Below are 20,985 nucleotides of genomic sequence, written 5' to 3'. Positions count from 1 at the left end.
CACTGTTTGATAGAAGAAATTCTCAGCTACAAAACTCTATTTTTCAACGTAGTCATTATCATTAATTGTGTATTTTTGCCAGTAATAAACGTGAGCCTGCATGCCGTGTACTTAAAAATCTGCACCAGTGGAGGTATTCCACTGTTGCTGTCGCTACTGCTGAAACACACCCACCACCATCATCCATCTCACTGTGCTCACATCCACTCTGGGTCTACATAAACGTTCACTAAGTGTTGATGAATGTCAATGGGTGCCATTTTTTCCACATGGAAAAATTCAGTGACACTGCTTTGCTTCATGTACACTTCCATGGCAGACTCCATTTTGTCAGATTGCCCCTCTGCTGCCATCCATCACACAGCACAAAATGTAATGCAATATTGGTGGGAAGGCTCAACTTCTGCTGCCATACCAAAATTGTCCTCTAACGCCATGGGCCAACACAATAAAATAGGCATTATTTCTGGAGCTATATAGAATTATACTATACATACTACTGAGGAAAATAAAAGTTATGAATAAATACCTCCTGTTTGATTTTCATGTAGGCAGTGTCCAGAGGGATATATATGTGTGAAAGCTGGTAGAAATCCCAACTATGGTTACACAAGTTTTGACACTTTCAGTTGGGCTTTTCTGTCACTCTTTCGGCTAATGACTCAGGACTTCTGGGAAAACCTGTATCAACTGGTAAGCAAATTTTATGGCATAAAATCTAGGCTAAGTTGAAATGTTCAGCTAACAGCAAAGCATTATGGTGTTGAAATAACACCATGGAGGTGGACTAATATCGGTAAGAGATGGACTAATATGCAGATATGCTTTCTACCTCCTAGACACTACGTGCTGCTGGGAAAACATACATGATATTTTTTGTTCTGGTGATTTTTCTGGGCTCGTTCTACCTGATCAACTTGATCCTGGCTGTGGTTGCCATGGCCTATGAGGAGCAGAACCAAGCAACTATGGAAGAAGCAGAGCAGAAAGAGGCAGAATTTCAGCAGATGCTGGAACAGCTAAAGAAGCAGCAAGAAGAAGCACAGGTAATCATGGATATTGTACTTTCTAAACAGGCTTACTCTAAGAAATGGATAGTAAAATCTTATGAATCAGAAGAAAAATCTTCTCTGCCATGCAAGTTTCATAAGTTGAAATAGCCAATGAAAAATCAGGAATTAACCAAGTGACAAATAAAGGCAAGTAATGATATAGAAAAAGAAGTTCTCAAAAAATAAAATAAAATAAAATAAAATAAATAAAAAAAATAAAAGCAAAATATTTGAGATAACAATGTCCTACTAACCTGAATAAGTACTCAGAGTTCATAACATTTTTATGTTACAGATGTAGTATTTCTCATCTGTGATCTGAGTGAGAATTTCCAGGCTTGCTTTAGTTAACAGTTCCCCTCTAATACTCATAAAACAGAGAGATGGATAGTAGACAGTGTTCTCTTAGGTTCCTATCCAGCAAACTCTTTAGCAGATCCCTAATTAAAGCACACTGAAGTTAATCAGAAGTTTACATAACCTTAGAATAGACCAGCAGTATTTATAATAAAGATATTACTTCTATTAATAAATTTTTATTTTCTTTGAAAAAAGAATTATTTCATACATTCATGAAAATAAGAAATGCTGATAGAAACTTCTGTGTTAAGTTTTAGTTGTCTTAAAGTAAAGTATGCAGGAATCAAGTTCTGTAAGTCAGGTATCTGCCCAATTTCTGGCCTGATTGTCAATTTCTTTTTCCCTAGTAATTATTTTTAACAGGACAGTGCTCATAAAAAGCTATCAATTAGGATTTTCAATGAATCTACAGTTTTGGTAGTATTTTCATGCAGCTCTTACACTAGATTAGAATGATTCTGTAATGAGAGTGCTAATAGGAAAAGAAACTGAATCTTTTACTTAAGAAGTTATGTACATCACCTGTGAAATCTGATAAGCATATGTCTATTTTTGTCAAATCCTATCACTTCCAAATCTCTAAGAAAAAAGAATCCTGCAAAATGCAAATTAACAAAAAAGTTAAATATCAGTAGGGAGCACATTTCTTAAAAAATACGATACTTTCATACCTGAAAGTCACTAAGCCACTTTTAATTACATTGAGAGCTATCTAGATGTTTGTGTGATTCATTGTGGAGACAGAGAAGATGATCCAGACTTAAAAAGAGAAGAACTGGAAGAAATAGACTATGAGAAAGGTTGGATAAAGGCCAAGTTGTTGTTACTTCTTTAGATGAATGACTACTCAATTAATTAGAAGTAAAGCAGTATTACAGTCAAGATCTCTTTTATGTGTGAAGATGTTAATGGAAAGTACTAATTTCAAGGTAGATCCCTGAGCTGCTGAATTGTTTCACGAAGCAGTAACCTATCTTTTCACTCCTTTGACATGGGATCTATTCATCCACAAATCTAAGTTACACTGTGCTTCAGTTTACACCATTATTTTGAAATTTGCTGTCAGTACTAAATAGATACGCAATGACTCAGCATCTGGTCCCTTATCTATGCTAGAACATTAGAAGGACAATATTCTGAAGGCAGTATGACATAATTTTGAGTATCTCTTTTAATTGATATACACTTCATAATCCTCTTAATATCTTATTCTCTGATTGGCAGAAAAGTTCTGTATCAAGTCAACTTGTATAGCATAGGTTGCTCATTGTGATGCAGAAAGTCATTAATTTGTACTGTGAATGAACTAATTTTGGGCTATCTTTTTCATCTATAAAGACAAATCCAATCCCTTTTTAAATACTTGACATCAAGTATGATACGTTTTGCTGGATAATTACAAGTCATCTTTGCTATGTAGTGCTAGTCTCTTGCCATTTCTCACACCATCCTTTTCTGGAAGCTCACTGGAGCTTACTGGCTTTCCAGATATACTTTACACAGCGGGATTTCACAGCTAGTTCCCCAGACGTTTCTTTATAGGGAGCGTATTGGTTATGCTCTCATTTCGTCCTTTATTTCATGACTGCATGTACCAATTTTCCCAATGAGCCAAATCAGATAGCCTGACCACTGCAGTTGATGACAGAGGTTCTGAATTTTGGGACTGTTCTTTGCTCCATCTCATCCGTTTTAATCACAGAAGAAACTGAACCTTTTTCTGCTCCCTAGCAGCAGTAGCAACAGGAGTTAAATGTACCTCTTGTTTTTATAACAAAGCCCTAGACTGCTGCAACAGTGGGAATGTGGGAAAAGAAACATGAAGAGGAATATGGTGCTCAAAGACATATTAAGGTCTTTAAGCAAGGTGTCTGCTCTTAGGCAGAAATCAAGACGGTGTCCTTGCTGTGATGACACCAAGGAAAAGGCTGGATTCAATTACCTGCTACTTGGATTATGATGCGTTAACTCACATGGTGGATGTCAAGGATTAGCTTTCTCTGTAAAGACTTAGAGGGGATCAGCTGAATTAGAACATAACCATGACCTTATTGCTCTCTACAACTACCAGAAGGGAGGTTGCAGGAAGGTGGGAGTCATCCTCTTCTCCCATGGAGCTAGCCATAGAACTAGAGAGAATGGCCTCAAATTGTGCCAGGGGAGATTCAGATTGAATGTTAGGAATTCTTCACTGAGAGAGTGGTCAGGCACTGCAATGGGCTGCCCAGGGAAGTGGTGGAGTCACTGTCCCTGGAGGTGTTCAATAAACATCTGGATGTTGTACTGAGGGACATGGTTTGGTGGGAAATACTGATGACGGGTGGATGGATGGACTGGATGATGTTAGAGGTCTTTTCTAAGCTTGGTGATTCTGTGATTCTATAATGTGAGGCAAGAGGAAATCTGGAAAAAGGTCTGAAGTAGATGAAAATGCCTCATGCTTACACTTTCCTGACTACCTTCATTTTAGACCAGTGTCTTGTGAAGTCTTTAAGGAATAATGATGCTCTTGTACTGCTAAATCTGGTGTTTAAGTAAACCATGGTGTTAAATAATGAGGAGCTATACATCTCAGTAGTTTGTTTTGACTGTGTACAGCACTACCAGAGGGATAATAAAAGCAATTGATAAAAAACAATAAAATTGTTCATTTTTGGCTCAATAAGAATACTATGTTTTGTAACCCGACAGGCTACGGCAGCAGTGGCAGCAGCATCAGTTGCATCAAGGGATTTCAGTGGGGTAGGGGGATTAGGAGAACTCTTGGAAAGTTCTTCAGAAGCATCAAAGTTGAGCTCAAAGAGCGCTAAAGAAAGAAGAAACAGAAGGAAGAGAAGAAGACAAAAAGAAATGTCTGAAGCAGAGGACAAGGGAGATATTGACAAGTTTCCTAAGTCTGAGTCAGAAGATAGCATCAGAAGAAAAAGTTTCCGCTTCTCCACAGAAGGAAGTCAACTGACATATGAAAAAAGGTTCACATCTCCCCATCAGGTACAGCACACTTTTTCTATTCTATCATGTACATCTGTTCTAGTTTGGTTTTTATTTTGAACTTTACATATTGAAAATTATTTAAAAGATGAGCAAACAAATAAGCAGTTAATAGTTTTAACAGCGTTAAAGTTTAACCCATTCTATTAGCGAAGGGATAAAAAGACCAAGGATAACTGTTTATGTTAACTATTAATATCTTAACTGTTAGTTAAAACATTTCTGAAAACCTATTTCCGAAGATGTATTTGGTAGATTAGAGAGAAATCAAAGACACTGACTAGTATTCATATATTTGTATTGTGGTTCCTCAATTGCAGTTCTCTGTTGTGCATCCATTTCAAAACATTACAAATATGTAAGTACTTTAGCAGACTATACCTTCAAAATGCTCTGAATAGGAAATTCTACCATTAGTTTCTATTGGCTTTCATTATCTTCTTTAAACAATAGATAAAGGTAGTTCTAGTTTTCCATAGTAAAGACAAAATATATAGTGATTGTTTAGGCTTGTATTTACAAAATTTAGCCATACTGTTCTTTCCCAATGGAAGCTCATTTTGCAAGATGGAGAATCTTACAGAAAAGGAAAGTGAATGATTTGACTCCACTCAGGAGTCACTGACAAAGTCTGAGAAGAAAGGAATTTCTGGTTGCTGTTCTTGTGCTTTAACTACTCAGCAATAGGCTTCTCCATTGTTTAGCCTAAGTTCTCTGATGCTATTTTATATAATTCTGGTGAAGGATAAGATTAAATAATATATTACATTTATGTTAAATATATTTATTTTTGCATGCACAGATTGATGCAGAATTAAATTATCAATAGAAAAAAATAACTAGTCTGGGAACACATATAATAGGAAGAGGAGAATTTGAGACAAAATTTGAATAGGGTATATAAATTTTATGTAGCTTTATTAACATACAGTAAAGTATTGTTGCATGTATTTATTCATACTCTGAAACTGTCAGAAAGCTTTCATCCTATCAGCTGTCATAAAAAATTATGAAATGTTCATCTAAATTGAACAAGTTTAGGAAGGCAAGGCATGTGAAATGACTTTCAATAATATTAAAATCACATGTGAATTCATGCTGCACATTGAATAAAAATCCATGGAGATCAACTGAAAAAAAAAATTGTATATGTTCCAGATTTGAAATAAAGCAAAGAAATAGTAAAATTGACTGGGACATCATGAATTGTAGAGCAGAAAGGAAATAAGTGACCACCTGAAATAAATTTTAAAGGGCATTTAAGATTTTGAAATACAAAGAGATTTCCATCAAGCAAATAATCAAATTGAAGATAATTAATAGAATTAAAAATTGCCTTAGTAATTGTATATATGCAAAAAGACTCTGGGACAAATATTGCCTGCACATAAACAAAGTAAGACTGAGCTGTCATGTAAACTGAAAAAAGAAGGTCTGGTTTGTCTTGTTATCTATGCAGTAAGCTCCTGAGTGAAATAGGATGGCTGAGCATGAAACAACACAGTAGAATGGTAAGGGGAGATAATCTGCCCAGCCAGCCCCTATAGAGGTTTTGTCCTTTGACACAGTATTCTGTTTGCGAATGAATGATGCACCCTCTGTGAAAAGCTTGGCTTTCCTTTCACATCTTACTTGCCAGCAGCTTGAAGGCAAATATATTTCTGCCTCTACATGTGTTAAAATTGCTGTCATTTTGGCTTATAGCTTTTGTCCAAACCTAGTAGGGATATTCAAAGCAGGCATACTGCTCCTAAGTCCCTGAGGGGCCTGATCCATTTAGCTGTGCTCAGAGCTTGATAGCATGTATTGGAAAGACTGGATAACATATAAAACAGCAGCACGGGAAGCTTTCTCTATAAAGCAAGGATAGCAGTGCTAGTCAGCTGAATCCTAGTAGATGTGTGATTATTTGAATCCAAATAGTTGGGCCAAATAGTAGTATGACAAGATTGCAAGAGCTGCAGTAATTATTTTAACATTTTGTCAGGTTTCACTGACATCTCCCATAGATGCTACAGCTATTTATATGGGGAAAAAAACAAAACAAAACAAACAAACGAACATAAAACAGCACTTTTTTTCTAGTCAACTTTACATATTGATAGCAAAACCATTTGGCTGATATTCGGTAAGTAACTCAGCCTGAAGTTGACAGCCAGCATAAAAAATGTCATCCCAATTTATTAAGATTTGGTATAGCTTTAAGAGCAGAAAACTACCTATCATAATGGGAAACACCTGCAAACTGCTATAAGGCGTTACTAGTTCAGCACACATATAATGTGTATATATATGTAGAAGTCTGAATATTTGGTTCTCAACATTAATATGGATTTTTATATGCTTTAATTTAATTATAATTATTCTGAGATAAAGGCATTGCTCTTGCATGAAAGCACTTTTCACCTGTAAGCAAATTGAGAATCATCAGAAACCAGTTTTACCATAAAAAAAGACAAGAAGATTTGCACAAAGACAAGGATGAAGAAAGCTTAATGCAAGGTGTCTTTTTTCCACAGTTAGCACTCATTTTATTTATTCATGAATGCTGTTAATAAAATATGTAGCATGGGAGAAGAGCATTCCATTAAGCTTCTATTGTAATTAAAAGATTAATTGCCAGCAACCGCTGATTTATTTTTCTCATCTGTAAGAGGATATCTTTGGGTAGCTGTGTCCCTGGTGAATGTTTGCTGTGCGTTGTCTGATGGACACATGGTAGGTAGATGTTCAGCCTACTGCAGCACTGAGTGCTATGTTCAAAGAATGCTACTAGGCATATTCACACTGTCCCTCCAGAGTTTCTCCAAGCCCCTGTCTGCTAGTTTTTGAGTACTGCTTATATTGTTTCATCATTATTGAGACTACTGTCAAGAGGACAGACAAGTTCTGATAAGTTGGAATCCTTAGGAGTCCAAGGGATGAAGAAGGGAAGAAAACTAAAAAGACTTTCAGCTCTGCTGTAAGTAGAAGATACAATAAAATATAAATCTGCAAGCCTTGATACACTCTCTAATATACTCATGAGTCCATACAAACTCAAACTGCATTTTTTGCTCAAACTGCTCAGCCTTGTTATGCCTCCTACACAACTTTTCTTCAGTCCTTCTATATTAAACTAAAATTTTGTATCTACTTCAATCCCATTAATGAGCACATTCTCCACATAGTCACTGGTACTATTGAAGAAAAACCTAAAAATTCTTTGAAAAGTCAAGAACTTCTGTATCTTGGAACATCTCTTATAGAGCTGTCTTTTTTGTTTATGTTTTGTCTATTTAAATCTTTTGCAGTCTTTGCTAAGCATCCGTGGTTCCCTGTTCTCACCAAGGCGCAACAGCAAAACAAGCATTTTCAGTTTCAGAGGTCGCACAAGGGATATAGGATCTGAAAATGACTTTGCTGATGATGAGCACAGCACTCTTGAGGACAACGAAAGCAGAAGAGACTCTCTCTTTGTTCCCAATCGACATGGAGAAAGGCGTAACAGTAATATCAGTCAGGCCAGTATGTCATCCAGAATGGTGCCAGCCCTTCCAGCCAATGGGAAGATGCACAGCGCTGTAGATTGCAATGGAGTAGTCTCCTTAGTTGGAGGACCTTCAACTCTAACTTCTCCTACTGGACAGCTTCTACCAGAGGTAATTATAAGCAAACAAGCAATTCCTGCAGTTTTCTTTGGGCACAGAATTTTTTCTTACTGTTCACTTCGGCATGCTTTACCATTTCTTATAGCTGTGAGAAATAACTTGCAATGGTTTCTAAACTACAGAAGATAAGGGAAAAAAAAGTCCTCAAGCTTGTATGTCTGAGCCTTACAATAGTATTATATTCCATTTACCTTTAGCAAGAGATCTGCACAGAGAAAAATAATATGTATATATAAACTAAATCTGCCATTTTGTACACAGTTTTGCCTCAAAAAACAAAGCTAGGCATTTGATATAAAACTAAGGATATAGGAATAGGAAACTACCTTCAAAATATGAAAAAAAGTTACTATTCTCATAGTAGTTTTCTATTACCATACATTTCAGTTGATTTCCATACGCTGTTTCTTCAAACTTCAGAAAAAGCAAGCTTTTTAATACAAAATATTTTGATGTGGTATTTTGATAGCTATAATACTTTGACAAAATGTTTTCATTATAAATAAATATTGAGATTTCATTATACCATACATTTTATTTTCTGTCCTATCTTGATACAGAGCTTCATACAAAAAATTAGATAAAATTATGTTACATATTATGCATATGTAATTCTATTTCAGAAAAATACTCACTTGAAAAAAAAAAGATTTAGCCATTTAAGTCAAGACCCCTTGCAAAGGAAACAGAACTATTAATACTCAAAAATATTTTTTCTTCTTCATACTAATATAACCTTGAAATCCTCTGAAAGCTTTATTCTTTTTTTGGATAGGGACAAAATAACGAAAAAAGAATGAGAGGTTTGCATGAATGATAGAATTAGTGAAAAGCAAGAACCAAGATTTAGGAACATTTTAGTACTACTCTTGTGGTCAGATTCCTGGGCCATGCTCCAAAAGAAGAGAAAAGCATCTGTAAGGACACCTGCATACTACTGAATAGTGCCATGTCCGTGACATTTAAATCAGAGTTGGATATTGTTTTGAAAAGATAACTAGAAGGTATAGAAAACAGAAAGGAAAATGTAAAAGGACTTGCATACTCTTTATAAGAATATATAATGACTTCTGTATGAGCATTATGGTGGACAAGAATTAGGCAGATGAAACATTAACATGTTGTGATTTCTTCCTCATATAAAATTTTCCAACCATGCTTGTCAGGCTAAGAATGCAGTATATAGAATAATAATTAATTCCTAGAATTATACTAATATAGTCATTAACAAGACTAGTCACTGAAAATTAAGGTGACAGGTTTCAACTTAGATAATTTTTTTCCTGAAAAAAAAAAATAGTCACTATCAAAAAGACACCTAGCGAAAGTATTGCTCACTCTGCCACTTAAATGAAAGCCACCTTTGCTCCCATGTTGCTTGTTCCTACTGTTGTCTATTTGTTGCATTTCCACTGAGTTGCTCAAAAGCAGAAAGGGTCCTACAGGAAGAGAAATCTTCAGCAAGATTAGTTAGAAAGATCAGTTAGAAAGATCTGCAAGTCTGATTTTGATTGTCACTATACATTTGTGCAGTAAATGTAATTAATTGGCTGTTGAAGAGAATGGTTTAATTCCTGAGTACTTCATTTACAGGGCACCACTACTGAAACAGAAATAAGAAAAAGAAGACTGAGTTCTTATCAGATTTCCATGGAAATGCTGGAAGATTCTGCTGCAAGACAAAGAGCAATGAGTATAGCCAGCATACTTACAAACACAATGGAAGGTATTTGATACATTCAGATAAACTGTTTATTAAATCCTTGCTATCTACACACATACGGTTTTTGCTTATTTAAAGGAAACTGAGTACATTCATAATTTATATATACATGACAACCAATACGGTCCACAGGTTTTAGGGAAGATTAGACAGTTGCGAGCTGTTTATTTGAATAATTTAATTTTTTAACATGTTTTAAACAAGTGTTCACAGAGATTATAATTGAACTACTGATTATTTGTTATTTTTTTCTTGTTCTTTTCTTTATTTTTTTTATTATTTTTTTTTTCAGAGCTTGAAGAATCCAGACAGAAATGTCCCCCATGCTGGTACAGATTTGCAAATACTTTCTTAATCTGGGATTGCTGGAGTCCATGGTTAAAAGTAAAACATGTTGTCAATTTAGTAGTGATGGATCCATTTGTTGATCTTGCTATAACTATTTGCATTGTTTTGAACACCTTGTTTATGGCCATGGAACATTACCCAATGACAGAACAATTTAGCAGTGTCCTTTCTGTGGGAAACCTGGTGAGTGCTTTATCATACAGTTTGATCTAAAAGTACTATTTTTTCTAAAAGAAGAAATGTGTAAATGCACTGCACTGGCTTTAAATCTTTTCTAATTATTATCATTATTATTATTATTAATAATCCATTTAGAAACTGTATTTATTATTTTCCTAAACAAACAGTTTCCCGGAGCCTTTAACTTTCATGAATCTGGTAACTATTGAAATGAAATAACTAGATATGTTTGGAAATGTAGTCTTCACTTGTCAGATTTGATTTCTTGAGGTCTACCTTGGGGTTTTATCTTTAAAAGGTTAAAGGAGATTATCTAGCTTTTACTACAATGTTGATATTCTCTCACAGAAAGTATTTTTCCTGTGTGAGAAGTTGAAGAAACATTTATATGTCAGAATTTCACTTTGAATTTTTTTCAGTTAAATTACAGTGAAAGTATGTTTCCAAGAAAGGCATATTTCTTGCTAGCAGTATATACTTGCCACTTTATATGACTGAAAAAAAGTTTTACAAACTTTTTTTGGCAAGAAAGATTATTATTTATTCTCTAGTAAAAAGTACTTTTTATTTGTAAGTCTATTAGTGATGCCATTCTTGGTTTTCATCTGGTCTGGAGATTTAAAGTGACATTCAATTCTTTTTCTGAGCAGATATGTAAATGTGGCATCACACATAAGTACTTGCTTCTGATGATCAGGAAACAAGAGGAATGAACTTTGCAAGTGTTTGTTTCAGGGAAGGACTCATACATTTTTTAAATTGTTGCCACCTCTAGTAACTACTGGTAGTTTACACAGGAGAATGTGGATTGATTCCCACATCATGCAGTCCTGAAAAACCAAACCTATTGAGTCTTTTGAACTAATAACACAAGAAGATTAGTTTTGAATATTCTGCTAATATTTGAATGGAGCAGTAATACATTTCTCAGCCACAGTGCATTTTAAAGTCTAAACATTTTCCTTATATGTACTGCTAATATAAATGTCTATGACTTTTCAAAAAAAAAAAAAAAAAAAAAGTAAGTAAAAATAAACATACTGCCAAAAGATATTGTGTGAACTAAAGTTTTCTTTCTCCTGGACAAAGGCTTAGTCTCTAGCATGTTCTTGTTCATTACAAATTACAGAACATTGTATTTTAATACATTAGTCTGACATATTAATGTTAGAATGATCTTCTCTCACCATTTACACTTTCAAGATCTTCAGGCTTTTCCCACCTCATACATTTTTTACTCAATGCTAGCAACAGTGATATTTTAACTACCTTTCTAACAATTCAGTATCCTTAATCAGGACTATATACAAGCAATTAATATTATTCCTGCTGCTTCCAATTAAGTTTCTTGTACTAATCTATTAACCTTAGTTATACAGTTTGCATACAAAATATGTTAATCTACTGCTCACTTGTGACATCATAGGCTGTTTGAGGATAAATTAAACAAAGCAAATATGAACAAGCCTTTGTGTAGTATTTAAATGAAATGGAAGAAATAGTTATAAAGTGCAATTATTAATTTTCATACTACTGAAATTCAGTGTGCAAGATTTTTAATTATAAGAAAGCTTGAGTTTCAGTCTGCTAAAAATGTACTACTTTTGTATATTTTTGGATGCTGATATGCTCAAAAAATGTAGTCAGTGGATGGCATGGGTGTGGAGGAAATACTTTTAAAATAAATGCTTTAAAAATTTTTTTTCAATTATTTTGACAAATATTATGACTGTTTTGTCAATAGTTATCGTTACCTTTTTCTTTACAGTTTATTATATTTTCTTTCTTTATACTTATATTTTCTTTATACTTATACTTTCTTTAAAGAAATACCTATTACATTCTTCTGAATATATGGTAACACCTTTCATATCTCAGTTTAATAGTGTATTATTTCTAGCTATGTTTTCAGTTTCTCGAAAGTATAAAATTTAAAAAATATTAGCATTTCTAGTTTGAAAATGCTGAATATTTCCACATTATATCCATCTCCTAATTTTCTTAAATTACAAGCTGTTTATAATTGTCATGTTTATGTACACACAATGTATGTAAAATTAAGCTTTCCTTCCATGCAACTTGCTGGGAGGACTAAGAACAATCTGGATGAAGAACTATCAGAATGCAATTGCAGAGCACATCAGTTTATATCAGTAGATTTTTGGATCATGTGGGATAGCTTTTAAGTGTTATGCACATATTCATATGGTTTCAGTGGCTTTTACATTATGTTCTAAAACTTCTTTATTATACTGTACTTAACACTGATCACTACTCACTGCAAAAATGTCATGCTGGCATTAATTCTGTAGTTTCAAAAAACAAAGAGCACTGATCATTTCACAATTAACACCTTCAGATATTTCAAGTAACATTTTCACCATGTAATCCTTTTCATGCAAGGAAATAGGTATCACACGGAAAAATAGCTGTTCCTGAATGCTCTATATCCTTACAAAAAGTCTAACGAAGAAATTTCAGCTTCCACCCATACACTTTGAGCTAGAACAGACACCTTAGGAAGCCTGACCCCAGGAGTCCATCGTAACACTTCTGTTGAGACTGTGGGAAAGGATAGAAATTACTGTCATTTTGTTTTATTTTAGTGGGAGAATCCTTCAGAAGCAAGGCTAAAAACACTAGATCATATAGATCAGGTGGTGGTGAAATCTTTTAGTTAGTGAACTGGATCTGAGCTGTTCACTGGTAAATATATTTTTTTAGAAGCTTATCAATTTTGTGCCCTCCTATATGTATCTTGATTTAGTAATTTGCTTTTAACTATAGTCTTTACTGTGCAAAGATACTTAAATGCTGTTTGGAGATAACAGTCATCTATTTTACAGAAACAGGTACAAATAATAGGTAACAGAAATGAAGCTGGAATAGAAAAAATTGCTGATATATATATTTGTGTCAGAACAACTCAAGTAATTGATTTTGTTTTAGGTATTCACTGGAATATTCACAGCAGAAATGGTACTAAAGATAATTGCTATGGACCCTTATTATTATTTCCAAGAAGGCTGGAATATTTTTGATGGTATCATCGTTAGCCTTAGTTTAATGGAGCTTGGTCTCGCAAATGTTGAAGGATTATCAGTTCTTCGGTCATTCAGATTGGTAAATACCTTGATAATTGTATATATACATACGTATATTATATACATAAATGTGCAATTGTATCACTTCAGAATTGTCCTGATTTATGTAATAATTACCAGTAGTGTAAGGACATATTAGACAATTAAATGTCTCACATATTTTTTCATATATGGCTAAGTTACAAGTTGTAACTGATATGTACAAGTTTCAGGTGTTAGTCAAATGTTATCTTTTCATATCAAATTGTCCTACTGATATCCTATTGTACTGATATCCTTTCCAATCATAAGACTAACCGCTATCTTTTGAAAGTTTTGAATGTTTTCATTACACTGATTTCATTAAGATCCATCAAAGCTGAGTATCTGTAAGAACATATCTATTGCCACTAGAATAAAGAATCATAAGTTTTTTAGTCTTTTTATTTGAACATTACTTTGTGTTCCCTGTAAAATCCTTAAGTATGTCCTCTCTTTACAACAATTATTTTAATGTGCACTGAGAATAAGCTGTTTTTAGGATAAGAATACTTAAATTGAGATACTGTTGAGCTTGTACTAAAAATAACGTATTTACAACAATTAGTATTCTACAGAATCTAATCTATAGGTAAAGCAATAGAGGCACAAGTGTCATGATGTAAAAGTCTGTCTTATTAGTATTTCTTACGTTACCTGAAACTATGTTATTCCTGAATATATAGAGCAGACAGTAGTTTCGTAGTTTATTAGCACCAGCTGCCATGGTACCCAACTTCATATACCATTATTAACTGACTATAATTTTTAAGTTAGTAAGTACAGTGTCCTGAAAGGACATCTCAAGATCAACATGAAATTGTTGCTTTAAAATTTCCCTTGAAGTAAGCCTATAAAACCCAGTGTGGTGCTGAGAGAAACACGGGACTAAGCCAGCAAAGAAGGAGTTGTGAGTAAGGAGAAGAGTACCAACTTCTGTCTGTCTTTAGGAACAGAAGCAGTAATTATCTGTGAGTGGATGTTCAAAAATATTAAAGCTAAATCTAGTATAAACACAAAATATGTTCTTTTTCTCTGTGTGCTGCTAAGATGAAATGCTGGAGTTTAGGGAAATAGAAAACTCCATGCTTTCTTTTCCCATTAAGATAATATTATTTGTTGTGAAGAAAAAGTTAGTTTATATAAACTCAATTCTGCTATACACCTTGGTCCTAGCTTCTCTGATCACATGTGATTAGAACACATTTGTACACAAGTTAGAATAAGCTGCCAACCACAAAAGATTTTGTAGGAAGATTTATAGCCTTATTTATTTCTATTACGTTTTTATAAGCAGTGAAATTATTAATATTGAAATTTAATTGTTTAAAGTTGACTTCTGATATGTAAAATGGTATGTAAAATGAAGAATGTAATCTATATTTCATTACAGCACAGTATGGACACCACTAAGTAGAAGCCCTTCTCTGGAAAAAGCTCACGAATTAAAACTAGTGTATGTGTAAACAGTCTTAGTTGTTTGCTTTAAAATGTCAGGAACAGCAGGGAAAACAGCTGGCTTTCCTGTGTGGCATCTCAGATAAGTGAATCTGAGTTGATTAATAGATTTTGCTAAATTCTCAGGGAAAACTTCTCAATGCTAAGTAGTAATGCAAGTATTTTCAAATAAATTCAGATAGACAGTCTACAGCATTTCATGCCATAAAATTCCTTTTAGAAGATGCCATAAATATGTTACAATGCAGGAAAATAAGGGAATGCATAAGTTATCCATTTAGCATATACTATATTATATCTTTCTCAAGGATTACACAACTATTAGAATTTCCTAAAATGTAGTCTCTTAAAAAAGTTAAAATGTTATGAACTTAAAATGTTTTGGTTTTTTTTCTGCCTCTTGAGTACGTTTTGATCACACATCTTGCTCTTACTTTTCCTTTCTTACTAAATTCTGAACCTTAAATTGTGAACTGTCTCCATAGGTTCCAAATTCACAGAACACAAATAGACAACAGCCAAAGAGATTATATAAAACAGACATCATAACAGATGGCATTTACAAATCAGAACTCTTCATGAATAATGGCACAAGATACCTCTAGAACTATGGTATAACTAATGGTTCCTCTGCATTTTTGTTTTTCAGCTTCGTGTTTTTAAACTGGCAAAATCCTGGCCAACTCTAAATATGCTGATTAAGATTATTGGCAACTCAGTGGGAGCTCTGGGCAATTTGACCCTGGTGCTGGCCATCATTGTGTTCATTTTTGCTGTGGTTGGGATGCAGCTTTTTGGGAAAAGCTACAAGGAATGTGTCTGCAAGATCTCCAGTGACTGTGTGCTTCCACGCTGGCACATGCATGACTTTTTCCACTCTTTCTTGATTGTATTCCGAGTGCTGTGTGGAGAATGGATAGAAACAATGTGGGACTGCATGGAGGTTGCAGGCCAAACCATGTGCCTTATTGTTTTCATGCTGGTCATGGTGATAGGAAACCTAGTGGTATGTGATGAACACTTTTAAATTGTGATGCAAAAATATATATTATGTACAGCTAGGCAATAAGAATGTTTGTCATGCTTCTATTTTGAAGAAACACATAACTGCTTGAGCTAGATTTTGGGTAACAAAAAAAATTATTCTCTTTTTCACTTGTATTGCCATTCAGTAAAGTAATGTTACTATGACTTTAGGAATGTAGGAATGCACCAAAATGACCCACTGAGCATCCTACCACGGAGTGATGGAACTAATTCATAGACATTATTTAAATCCAAATGTTATCTCAACTCATCTTGAAATAATAGAGACTATGCTGCACCAGCTCATGGGCAGCATCTTGTTTGGAAATTTTTCTTTTTAAAAAAGGACTACCTTATGCTCATTGCAGATAATTCTGACACTAAAACTTCTGACTTAATTAAAATAAAGTATAATGTAGTTTTGTCATAGTAGCATATCTTGAATTAAAGTACTTTTTGCCCTGCCTAGATGTAGAAAGAAACCTCAAATATTTTCAGAGTGATTAGTCTTGCCTCCTAAAAATGCATTTGAGAGTTTCTACTTCAAAATTGTAGAATAAATTTTTATAGAAAAAGTTTAATTCATGCTGACAATTAATGATGAAAGGTTCGCATATTTCTTTGTGAAAACTTCTTAGAAATCAGGATTATAATTGGAAGGCACAATTCATGTTTACACTTTAAAATTTTTTTTAACATTCACAGTAAATTCTGAAATGCCTAGAATTTATATTTCATTATCTGTCAAAATTATCTTCCTTTAGTGACCGATTTTAATGATTTATTTTTATGACATAGAATTCACAATGTTTATGTCTTAGTTGTTCAGACAACTTTGCAGTCTTGACATTAGATTTGCAGAAATGTGCAAGCCTGAGAAAATTATTTATGATTGGTAAACTACTCCTTATTTTTTCTGCATTAACTTCTGGATATAAATACTGTTTCCAATACATATTACTTCATCTTTCCTTCAAATATTTACTTATTCAGATCTGTTGTTGTTTTTCGAGGAACTGTGAAAGTATTATATTTTGAATAGAGTTAAAATGAGAGGTCTAACACATTTAAATAAGGGGAAATTTATTTCGGATAGGATATGAGGTTTTTTTGGTAGATCAGAGGGGGTTTTTTTTGTATCTTGAAATTACATAAATATGATAGAGAACAAAGCATTTTTCTCAAATTCAGTGGAAGGAAGTTGATGTAGGTTGTCATTTTGCAATGTCATGACAGCTTTTGATGCCTTGTGGCCTCCACTTAATCCAAATACATGGAAGACCACGTTGAAGTCTTTTCAGCTGTTTACCAATCCATTCCTTTAATAATGTGATTTTATACAAAGCTGTCATATATAGAACTGAAGGTATGAAATGATTTTTTGCTTGTAGGATTTAGGGAAATAACTGTACTTTATTGGAGGTGACATTAAAATAACAGTAACAATATTTGAATTCTGAAGTAACAAACCACAGTTCCCAGGCAATATTGATGCTAGGATTGTTATCTGCTGATGAGGAAAGTCTGTTTTACTTTGAATTCCTATCAATAAGATCAAATAAATTTTTCTTTGTTGCCAAGTGAAAAAGGAAAAAAAACAATTATAAATAATGTAATTATTAGTAACAGAGATTAAAGTAAAAATTTCATTTTAAAATATTCTTTTTACGACAAGCTTTATAGAACTTAAGATACAAGAATTAACAGAATATTACAATTTTATGGTATAATCCTTCAAACACTATGTAGAAAATGTAAGTAGGTTATTATAGCATTAACTGATGTATGTTTCTAAAATAAATGCACCATAGAAAAATCTATCTAATTTTATAGGATGATACTTTTAAAATTCTACTTAACTTCCAGGCGATTCCACTAAGAGATTTAGAAAGAAGCATTTCAGACCTCTGATGGATGTGTACAGCTACAGTTTTGTAATTTTTTTTTTTTCATTGTACACTTAAACAACCCTGCTATATCAAGAAAAAAAAAGTAAAATCAGGAAGTAAAAATGCTTAGATGTTAGCTTGTCTGTTTTCAGCTTCTGGATATTGACCAAGACCAGTAAGGAGAGGTTTTGTAATGGGTATTACAAATTGGTGTCTAAAATTAGCAAGTGTGAATGTTCTTTAAAACAATCTGTGCTTTTTTACATTATCCTGTAAAAATATGAACTTCTTATATGTGTGTATTTATTACATAGCTGTATTCTCTCATCTTTTAGGTTCTGAACCTGTTTCTGGCCTTGCTGCTGAGCTCGTTTAGCTCAGACAACCTTGCTGCTACAGATGATGATAATGAAATGAACAATCTCCAGATTGCTGTGGCAAGAATTCAGAAGGGAATAGATTATATTAAAAAAAAGATACAGGAATTCATACAGAAAGCCTTCATTAGAAAACAGAAAGCTTTAGAAGAAATCAAAGCACTTGAAGAGCTAAACAACAAGAAAGACAGCTGCATTTCCAATCATACTGCTGTTGAAATAAATAAAGATATGAATTATCTTAAAGATGGGAATGGAACTACCAGTGGTGTAGGCACAGGCAGCAGTGTGGAAAAATATGTTGTTGATGAAAGTGATTATATGTCCTTCATAAACAACCCAGGCCTCACCGTGACAGTACCAATTGCTGTTGGAGAATCTGACTTTGAGAATTTAAACACAGAAGAATTTAGCAGTGAATCTGATATGGAGGAAAGCAAACAGGTAGGAGCTTTTGTGTCTTAACTATTACACTGTAGTCACACATTTACATATTTGTCTATTTCGTACTCAGAGTTCTTCACAATAGTGTCTCATTGTTTGTAACTATATTTTACTTTTTATTATTTTAAGTAAATACAATTCAAAGAAAAAATCCTCAGAATCCTTAAGAATCCTTAGACTTTACATTTTTAATACTCTGTTTATTAGCATTTGGAAGATGTATCATATGGTTATTCATTTTACAATTTCTTAATGAAGTTTTGGGGCTAGCACACATTTCATAAAACATCCTTTGTGTACCTAAATGTGGTTAGGATTTGTGGAATAAGATTATTGTAGAAGACTAATGTACAAGTGTATAGTTTTGCATATCTAATCAAATACAAATTTAAAAGAAAATGCATTTTTTTTCTGTAGTTAGAGTAGTTTTAAAAATGAACCCTGAGGAATGATGAATAAATTATGCATTTTGAATTATCTAAATTTTTTTGTGAGTAACATTCATACTGATTTTGGGTTAAGAGAATATTGCCTGAACTGAAACAATTCAGACATAGATCAATGCCACAGTACAGCAATATCTCAAGCTGTCCTGGAGGGCACACTGACGTTGTAGTATTTATGCATATAGAAGCAATTTACGTGAAAGTCTTATGCTATTCTTACTGGGCAAAGAAACAGAAGTTGTTCTAAAATACAGAAGCCAAGTAGCTCACATCCCAGCAAACATGGTCAGGTGATCAAAATATTAATAGAAAAGTTACTATACTGGAGTGATGAGCAATAACAAACTATTAAATGCATTGACTAAAAAAAAAAAAAAAAAAAAAAAAATTGAAAAATTATTTTCAGTGCTTTTAAAAATATAGGAACTGTAAGGCTTAAGAGATCAGGAACCTTGGATAAATATGTTTTCAATTGGATCAGTTGCTGTTATGTTCTTAGGTAGGTTATTAATACAAAAGCATCTGTTTACTATAAAGCAAGCTCTTCTATAAAGAAATCCTGCATTCATGACTGTATCAGTGGCAAAGCTGCTCTATTTTCAAATAATGCTGTATTCCACAGCAATACCAAACTATATCACATAGGTTTAGCAGATTACCATGACCCAGTTAATTATACTATGCTTTTTTTCTTCAACAAAAATGAGTAACATAAGGAGTGTGTGCTTATCTGCAACAGTGAAGGTTACTGTGCATAAGAAGTGTAAGTTTAAAAGCCAGATATTCCATCGAATTGCTCAGTTACAGGACAAATATTAATTTATACTGTGGTGTAGCATGTAAATTGTCATAACAATTTCCGAATATAAGAGAATCGAGAAGTGCAAATTATACAAATCATGAGCTCATATAGTATCAGAAAACAAGCTTTCTCTGAGTCTGAGAGCTAAGTGTTTTTCATGTAAGCTAATCTAGTGAAAGTGTTTTCTTTCAGTGAACCTTTAGCAGTGTCTTTTAAGACTTCTGATACGTTCTGATTCTTTTTCTTTAAAATGAATCTTCAATCTAAATGTTCAGCTTTCCTTGTGGTTAGTTTTGAGAAATACAGTGATAAGTGCCTTCCTAATAAATCTGCCTTACAAATATATATGCTTAAAAATTTTCTGAATACATAATTTTTTCAAAACTTTTTATTGTGCATTAGGAAGTTCAGAAGGTAATAAGCTGTGGTTACAGGACAAGTTAACCTCAGCAGCAGAGCTCAGAGGTTGCCATCCTCATCTGTTTCCAGATTCCCTAACAGTCTTTACTACCTTCTCTGCCACAGTGCATGTACAAGGCATGTCATTGAAGCAATATAAATTAAACAGCTGTCCCATAGGTATTATTTCATAGTTTCTTCTTTAAGATTGATTATATGGATCAGTTTAACAGTGCACCACTATGTATTTTATTGGAATAGCTGAGGAGAGAACTAATTGCAACATTAATGCAGAAATTCCTCTGCTTTCAAACTGAAGGGTGTAAGTACATCCTACGAAAATGAATTAAGGTAGCAATTTTAAGGTATTTTCACAAGTCAGTTGCTCTGTTCATTCCCATCTCTTCTTGTTTCAGGCATCATACTTTTTCCTTTTTCTAAGGTTACTCTGAATTTTCAGTGCTATGCTAAATCAAAAGCGATTTTGCCTTTTTAAATGAACTTTAAAAGCACCATTATGGCTGCAGGCTGCAGAAATAAAATCCAGATGTCTGTAAAAACAATATGAAAGTGAAAATTACAAGTGCCTGTGGAAAATCAACCAGTGAATCATGAAATACATACATGTTAAGATGTTGTGGATAAATTTTCAATGGGGATAAAATAAATGTAGGGCATCAGTAGAGCCTTGAGATTTCCATACAGTGTCATGGTCACT

At 33.5% G+C, this 20,985-nt stretch overlaps 1 protein-coding gene across 1 annotated transcript in view; it reads left to right on the top strand.

Moving 5' to 3' along the window:
- The window catches only part of LOC128077060 (sodium channel protein type 2 subunit alpha-like), a 73,915-nt gene that overhangs the window by 24,147 nt on the left and 28,783 nt on the right, over positions 1-20,985 (top strand). The window contains exons 10-18 of the mRNA XM_052675704.1: positions 552-693; positions 840-1,046; positions 4,104-4,403; positions 7,697-8,044; positions 9,647-9,779; positions 10,069-10,307; positions 13,254-13,427; positions 15,534-15,890; positions 18,135-18,620. Coding sequence (XP_052531664.1) covers positions 552-693; positions 840-1,046; positions 4,104-4,403; positions 7,697-8,044; positions 9,647-9,779; positions 10,069-10,307; positions 13,254-13,427; positions 15,534-15,890; positions 18,135-18,620 — 2,386 coding nt within the window. The remainder of the gene's footprint in view (positions 1-551; positions 694-839; positions 1,047-4,103; positions 4,404-7,696; positions 8,045-9,646; positions 9,780-10,068; positions 10,308-13,253; positions 13,428-15,533; positions 15,891-18,134; positions 18,621-20,985) is intronic.

This window comes from Tympanuchus pallidicinctus, unplaced genomic scaffold (genome assembly GCF_026119805.1).
Source record: "Tympanuchus pallidicinctus isolate F22 unplaced genomic scaffold, pur_lepc_1.0 scaffold15, whole genome shotgun sequence".
NCBI classification, from domain to species: domain Eukaryota; kingdom Metazoa; phylum Chordata; class Aves; order Galliformes; family Phasianidae; genus Tympanuchus; species Tympanuchus pallidicinctus.
This window is presented reverse-complemented; position numbering and strand designations above follow the sequence as displayed.